The sequence below is a fragment of the Drosophila teissieri genome, chromosome 2L (genome assembly GCF_016746235.2).
Source record: "Drosophila teissieri strain GT53w chromosome 2L, Prin_Dtei_1.1, whole genome shotgun sequence".
Lineage (NCBI taxonomy): Eukaryota > Metazoa > Arthropoda > Insecta > Diptera > Drosophilidae > Drosophila > Drosophila teissieri.
The window spans coordinates 1,320,204-1,328,597 of NC_053029.1; the positions used below are offsets into that span (position 1 = coordinate 1,320,204).

At 44.8% G+C, this 8,394-nt stretch overlaps 1 protein-coding gene across 1 annotated transcript in view; it reads left to right on the plus strand.

The window, feature by feature from the left end:
- The window catches only part of LOC122619289 (roundabout homolog 2), a 38,086-nt gene extending 34,918 nt beyond the window's left edge, over positions 1-3,168 (plus strand). Inside the window, exon 12 of the mRNA XM_043796126.1 lies at positions 1,127-3,168. Coding sequence (XP_043652061.1) covers positions 1,127-2,159 — 1,033 coding nt within the window. The 3' untranslated portion in view covers positions 2,160-3,168. The remainder of the gene's footprint in view (positions 1-1,126) is intronic.
- The last annotated feature ends 5,226 nt before the right edge of the window (positions 3,169-8,394 follow it).

Genomic DNA, 8,394 nt, shown 5'->3' on the forward strand with positions numbered 1-8,394 from the left:
TCACCGCTAAATTAACAATTAAAAATTGATAGTCCTCGGGGAAGAAGCGCCAACTCCTCGGATCTGCATATTTCCATATTCCCCCAGTGTCCTTGAGGTGGACGCGTTCAAATTACTTGGCATATTCTCAAACGACTTTGGGAAAGTGCCTTTTAATTGTCTTAAGTTTTAAAAGTTTACGACTTTGACATATTCTAGATATTATCATGTAAAATACGTATAAAATCACAAGATAATAAAAAAACGCACTCAATGCCAAATCTATCTCAGTTTTGATGAATTCATGTGACTTTCATCAGCAGCTAGTTTCCAAACAATGCGAATCACCATGAAATTGGCGAAAACTGTTCGCATTTTCGATCGCCACACTGCGCATTTGAAACATTTTAGTAAATTTTTACGAGAACTCATTGGAAAGCGCAGAGCGCCAGATAAGCATTATCTCATTAGCTAATTAGTGTGCAGAAATTTGTGCAATAAAAAAGTTTTTCCCGCTTTTCTGTCTCGCAAACGTTGATTTTTCGTGTTGGCAGCGGAACTCGCACGGCCAAAAGTTTGATTTGAATGGGAGTCCTGCTTTTTTCCACACCCAAATTGGTTGCTCCTCGTTCCTTGGCAGCTCCTCCATTTCCGGTGCTGGCCCATTTGAATTCCAGGAGCGAAGCTCCCTCTAATTACGAAGTTGAATTGCTAATGGGGGGAATTTTTGTATTGTATTTGCCATATTTAACCAAATTGCAGTGGCAATGGTGGGGGAAGTGAGGTGGTGGAGCAGTGCGGGGGCATTCAAAGGGAAATTGCAACGAAATTTTTAATGAGCAAGTGTGAGACGGGCACAATTTCCGGAGTGGCATTCAGGGCCTAACAAAAGCAATTTCCTCCCATCAACAACAACATCGAATGATTTATGAAATCGGTGATGTGGGCGCCAGACAAACATAAATCCACATAAGCCCATTTGCACGGCAATTTGTTTTAACCTCATATGTTGTATGTTCCCTGATGAACTCGATAAACGCTGACCCTTTTTTGCCCAGTGTACATATTTATCATTCACACTCATGTCTGCACAGAATCAATTTGAACTGCTTTCTGATTCCAAACCCATTTCAAACTGCCATTTCAGACTATCGCCGCTGAATATGCCCGATTACGCGGAAGTCGCCTGCTCGACATTCAAAAGCCCCACCCACGGCGCACCACTGGGTGGTGGAGTGGGTGGTGGCCAGTCGGCCTCGCTGTACGACAGCTGTGGGGCGTACGCCACCACCAATGTGGTGGCCAATGTGAAGCTCTACCAGAACCGCTACGCCACCAAGCCGGGCAATAACAACAATCACCAGGTCAACAACGACTACCAGGCCACTGGCATGTACTCCGCTCCGCCCAGCGCCCACTACGGATGCCTGGAGTCCAAGCAGCAGCCCAATCTGATGACCACCTCCACGGCCAGCACGGCCATCCTGACGAACTCGCCGGCCAAGGTGAAGAAGATCAACATAACCGAGAACAAGCTGGACCAGCTGGAGGGCAAGTCGGAGCGCGCGAATCCGTTCAACACGCAGCAGCAGCTGCTCCTGGCCAGCAACGCCCTGAAGCAGGGACTGGGCGCCTATGCCAACACCACCTTGGCCGCCCAGATGGCCAGTGGCGGTGGAGCGGGCACCCTGAGGCGCCAGCGGCAGCCCAAGACGCTCTACAAGAGCGAGAACAACATACTGGGCAAGTCTGGTCTGCGGCAGAACACCATGAATGCGAATGCGAATGCGAGTGTGGGTGCAGGTGCTCCCAGCAATGGGCAGCTGGACTTCCTGACCGGCGGTCCGCCGTCGGAGGGCGGGGACTTCTCCGGACTGGGCCTGTGCAACTCCACCAATCAGCTGCTGAACGACTGGGCCTCCAGTGCCTCGATCGCCGCTCCCGGGGATTACCATTTCGGCAGCAAGCAGCCCAGCAAGCAGCACCTCTACGTGAAGGCCAAGGACGGCACCTGGTCGGCAGTCAGCTCGGATGCGTACCAGTCCTTCAAGCACCAGCAGCAGCACCATCCCTTCCTGGCAGGATCGGCAGGTGACAACACCAAGTCCCTAGCTAGTGTGAACAGCTTAGCTGGCGATAGCAAATTCCTGAGTAGTTTTGGCTCTAGTGCCAATGTCTAGAGCCCTGGCTTAGAGGTCCACTAGTAGGCTTGGGTCAATCGAAAAGTGCTCAATAAGTTAGGATGCTAGGGGATTCTAGAGTATCCTGGAGGATTCTAGAGGATTCTGGATGATTCCCGGAGGATTGGAGATAAGTTGTAGGCGTCTATCAGTTGGAAGCTGGCAGCAGGTGGCAGCTGGGTTGTGGAATGTTGTGAGGGTTTGGTGGGGATTCAACTTCTCTAAGAACTGTGTACTACCTTTCCTCTTAACTGAAGCGTAGTTATATTCCAGCTAACCTAGCGATCCCATAGAGCAATATATAAACGCCATAGCCCTCATTTGCAAACCCATAGCTCAAGTAGACTTCCAACATCCGCAGAAAGTACCCAAACCCAGAATCAACAACGAAATGTATGTAAAGCGATACAGAACACCCAGAGAAATTGGCTTGTAAATAGAAGTACCCCAAGTATATCCTATATGTAAAACCCTAACCCTAAAGCATTTTGAATATTGCATTTGGAGCAAGCAAAAATAACATTCATTTACACAAGAAACCAGAATCCAGAAAACAGAAACCAGAAAACAACCCAAAATAGCACAGACGTAGTTAAAGTAAGTAAAGCGATGAAAATCCTTAAAAGTTTGCAGCAAACCATTACGAACTTTTGCAGAAAACACAGAGAAGAAAACCAATGTCGACATTTCGAAGCCAAAACGAAGAATACCCAACCCTAACGAGAATATTACTTAGACTTATATGAAAGAAAGCACGATGAAGTTAGTTGTGTGTGTTGGAAATATTGAAATATTGCAACTCACCTCCCGCATAAGCTAAATAAATGCTAATAATAAGGCTGTTAAATGTAAAATATCATAAACGATTCAAGAATGAATGGACTAAACCTACATTTAAACCGTGTAATTAAAGCATTAAAATGTAATTAACTGACACTAGATTTAGTTTGAATAGCTAAAATCGGAAAACCGACGAGAGAGAAAAGCGAAAGTGCAAGGATTACAGCAAATAGGGGGATTTAGCTGGAAAGAGACGAAATAAAATAAACTAATCAATTAATTGATAAATTATGCAATGAGAAAACTAAAAATAAAGAAAAACATAAAACCAATCAGTTGCTGACAAAGTAACGTGCGTTTCTTGTTGGTAAGATGCGTAGTTCATGCGATTGATGGTAAGTAATATTATGGGTAACAAGCTTGTAGTTTTTATAATTATGAGTAGAGGCTTTATGGAGATGAAAACTAGTTGCCCCAATTAGATACTCTGCACATTATAGTTATGAATCGCAATCTACTTAGCCGCAGTGCCAGCTTTTTGTGGGAAAACGCGCTCTAATGTGTGCGGCAATTTTCCATTTCAGCAAGGACAATTTGGCGGCGACACAGTTGTGCGTACATCGTCCTGGACAATTCGATGGATTTTGTGATTTGAATTCATTCGCTCCGCTCGTCGTGTTTGTGGGCGGAAAATGCAGGTAAGCCAACTATTCTGCGGCCTGCCCACAAAACTTTTCACTGATTTTCCAGTAGTTTTACCCCCCTCCCCCAGCCGACCAGCTAATTAATTATGCACTTTGCCCGCCACACCCAACGAATCCCAATTTGTCGTACAAAATCATTAATGCAGGACTCCCTAATGAGGAATTGTCCTTTTTCCGCCGACAGCCCCGGAATTTCACATACGCCAGCTATAAAATATTCGCAATTGCGAATTCATGATAAACCGAATTATTTTAGTTTGCTGTCTCTCCTTGTTTGTCATTGATTTTTTATTGCATTGTTGCAAATTGCTGCTGACAGCTTATGATGTCTGTTTTTGTTGTCCGCACACACTAGCTCTTTGAAATTAAAACCAAACGAGGCTTTAAAAAGAGAATGCACTCATGTGTCTGCAGGGGAAGAAGTCAAATGAAATGAATATCAATTTGATTAAATGAAGCGTAATGTTTTTCAGCTTTTTATCGATGAAGTGCAGAGTAATCTATAGTTGCGCTATTAGAATGGGTGATTAAAGGATTTCAGGCCAGTGCTATTGAAGTTCATTTGGCAATATTGAAAGTAAATGCTACGGACATCGGTACTGACTGCTTTAGTGCGGGAAATTCCCATTTGTTTCCCATTTCCCTGGCAAATTCGCATCTTTAACTGCACTGCCAGCTTATTACCCTTGGCTGAACTTTAAGCTTTTGCCGCTCGAGCAGCACCAGCTGCACTGGATGCCCGAATGCCCAGGATAATGTATCAGTGACCGGGCCCACACCATTAGTTCGACACCCCCAAATGGATGCCCAGCGATTGCTCCGTTTCCCCCATTTATCCATTTTCCTGCGCCCCATTTCCCGATTTCCACATCGCATCCCCCAGTCGAGTGGCCAGGCCTAAACTACAAATAGCCTTAGTGTCCGAAACACTGGCTACCAACCGACCGATTGCCATTGCCACTGGGCAGCCGATAAATAAGCCCAAATTTATCATGAACATGGAGCACACATTCTCCCGACTGTCCCATATATCGTGGGACTATAATAGCACTGGCAGCCTCATAATTTTTGGCACCAAATTGCCCGATAGGCGTTGAAGCGTTCAATTGAATGTCGTCTAGCCGAGGACCTTTCCTTGGACCATGTCCGAGTCCATGTCCATGTCCATGTCCATCCACGCCCACGCCGAACAGCGCCGCCCAACTATTGTATAATCAAAACTAATGGTCTATAAAGAATCAATTCTCAATTTGTTTAGCCAGCTGCTGCCCGATCCAATACGAGGACGAAGTCGAGAACGAGGCGAGGAGCAAACAGGACAATGACACAGGATAATGCTGCAAAGCGCTCTCTTCCATTGCGCCAACTAAAAAGTTTTCACTTCCCTTCGATTTTCCCCGCTTTTCCTGCCCCCTTGTGTGTGTGTGTGTGTGTGTAACACATGCGACGAATAAAATCTAAATGCATTTTGTAAATAGTTCCATATTGGAAGTTGTTATTGTTTTATCCTGTGTGTGGGCTTACAGTAAGTTTCGCAACTTTTGGGGGTTTAAAAATATACTCATGTAATGTATTAACAAAGGGATGTGGTAATTTTCATTTCAGCATTTGCAAATCTAAAACCTTCTAAAAGAGAAAAATCGCTGGGAGTGAATACAAATAGCTGCCTTATTAGCGATATTTGCACAAAATAGTTTGCGCAATTTGATGCATCGTAAAAACATTGCAGCTGCGATGTGGGGATTGGAATTTTTGATGTAATTGTGTTTAGGCAGTCGACTGTGAGAGGATAGGGGGCGTGGCAGGACAGGCCGAAGGACGAAGAACGAAGGACGAAGCACTGATTCAGCAAATTTGCCATAAAGTTTAATCAGCAGCTTTTGGCAGCATCGCAAAAAGGCAAAAAAGCTCGTAAAAGAGCAGAGAGACACTCGCATGCGGGGACAAAGTTTTATGTGCATTTGAGTGACCATAAAAATGCTCCATGGACTCCAGTGAAGTGTCCTGCTGGTGCTGCGGAAACGAAGGATAACGCACAGCAAATTGGTGGACAAGTCCTGCGAAGCCATCTCCACTTGCAACATTCACTTCGCAATCGCTTGCGATAAGAAAATTATGCCAAGGCAATCTGAAAAGAAGATGGAATTAAACTTGGAAGAAGATACAATATTTTCCATTTCTAGTAATACAACATGTACTTTTCGTGCAGTGTTGTGAATCAGAATCAGAAGCCCTAAAAGTGGCGTTAAGTTCGCAAATGCTGGGCATGATTTTCCACCCATTGCTCGTTTCTATAAAACAAGTGACCTTTGCTATTGTTTCCGCCCAAAACAACACCTAACTTTCAGCACACAGCATGCAAAGCAAGGAAATTCGGGAAATGGCCTTTCGTTTCGTGCAAAACCAATTTCATTTGGATGAAAAAAAAAAAAACCAGCAAGAATTTAAGTGCAGCAGACAGAGAGAATCGAAATAGGAAACTGGCCAGGAATGTGGTTGGGTGGGGAAAAAAATCTGCCAAATCTAGTGGGGAATTTTACTCGTATACTCGCATTGTGTGTGTGGGGCAGAGCAAACATTTTAATTTGTCCATTATGTTATTTTTGATTTTTCGGCTTTTTCCCCGGCATTCGCTCGGCTTTTCTACCCCGAACACACACACAGTCACAGCTTAATTGAAAATGGTCTGCTTAGCTCGCAAGGGGAGCAGCCGCCGAGGGTTGATTACACATTTCTCCTTCACTTTCTCCCCAGAAGTTGAGTCCTCTGCTACATGCACACACTAATTAAATGCCCCCAACAGAAAGTTTCGGCTACCGAAATGAAATGCTGGTGAAATGCTGGTGAAATGCCGTGGTTTCGCCTTTAAATGGCCAAACTTACATGCCAAGTTAGTCAAAAAGTTTAATTTGACCGTTGCAACTTACACATCTTGTTCCTGCACTTGTTCTTCAGCAGATCCTTCCTTTGCTGGGTAATTAGTAAAATGCATTAAAATAAATGAGCTGAAGGACGAGCCAGGACGAATGGAAGTCACCTGTGCTGGAAGCTGGGAATATTAGATTTAATTTTCATGTATTTTGCGGCAGAACTTTGACCTGTGCTGGCATTTCATTATGCCAGAGTGGAATGTGTTAATATATATTAAATATTTAATATATATTTTAGACCTAACAAGCTTTATGGCACAACTTTTCACAGCTCGCTTATTCAATCAACACATTACGCTCTTCTGGCATTCGCATTCGGGGTAGAATGCGTATCCGCCCCGTAGACCAAAAGGACATGACAACCTGGACGTTTCGAGGAGACAGCGCTTCGAGAAAGGACAAAGGAAGCGGCGACATCTCAGCAGGCCATAAAACACATTTCGGACGCCTTTTGTGAGTTCTTTGCCGCGGGCCTTTGGCGCTGTAATTTCTTGAATGTGTCAGCCAACGACGTTGTCATCCTCCGGACTCAGCGCTTCTGCCACTCCGTCTACGTCTATTCTAATTGCAAAATATGGCGACAATTTCAAAGAAGTTAAGGCCATTGACGCCCCTCAGACTCGCTGCCAGGGATAATACGATTTCGAGTGACATTTTCGCAGCGGAGTTGTAATAAATATCCAAAGAACCCGACGGGGGAAACGAGGGTCAGCTCCCCACTTGAACTGAACAGAACTCGCCTCGTTATGTAATGGATACTTAGTGGTGGAGTAAGGGGAAGAGCTGCCAGCACAAAAATGCAAACAAAACTATTAAACGGGCGCAAAAAAAGAGAGAGAGAATGCGGCAGATGCGACTGCAGCACACCCTGTAGTCACAGAAAATGCCAAGAAAAATGCTCAAATCTGCAAGAGATTTTTGGGAAATTGCAGAAAAGAAATATGCACATGTAAATAACATTTAAAATTGTAGATTCCTGCCCACTCATCACCCAACTCGAACTAATCCGTAAGCCAAGCCACAGAGCTCACCCCCGCGTCCCATTGTTTTCCCCCAGTGTATGGCCCCACTTTATGAAACGTTTTATTATACTAATTTGTAGGATGGCCATGGTCGAAATGGTAGCCAGTTTCGGTTACATCGAATGGCCAACTAAAAATGGCAATTTGCCATTGCATGAAATGAGCGTGCACTGCCAGCCTGGGTTGGATGTGGATCCTTCACTCACACTGGCGCTGGGAGCTGGGAGTCCGAAGTCCGGAGGACGTAGGAGCGCCAGGACACTTCAGTCAAGTCTCTATTAGCAGACAATGCTCTTGAGGGTCGCACAAAGTGATGGGAGGGGGTACCAAACTGGTTTCGGTTTGATTCGCAAACGTGGCCAACAAACTGTCTCCTAATACATATGGAAAAGGTAGTTATGTGCATTAGTTGCAGGGTAGCAAAGGGGGTAGTCGCACAGTGATTGGTATAGATAGTGATTAAATAGTTGGCTCTGATACTGTACTTTCTCTTCTATTATCAATATTTGTTAAGAAATTACTTTTAAGTGCCTAACTATCTGCTTGAAACGTGTTGATTCCGCATCCTTGAGCCTTGTTATCGTGCAGCTTTTTGGCATATCAAGGGATATCAGGGGTCCTTAACTTGCGGCAACTTTCAATCGTTTAAATGCGCTCACGAAAATTGTTTAAGTGTGTTTCGGGTGAGAGTGCCTCAGTTAAGGGATTTTCGCCTGAGTTTTATTAAAATGCCATTGTACGGGTTGGTCGCTTGGTGCCACAGAGCGCCAAGTGGACACTGCGCTACGCACTGGAACAG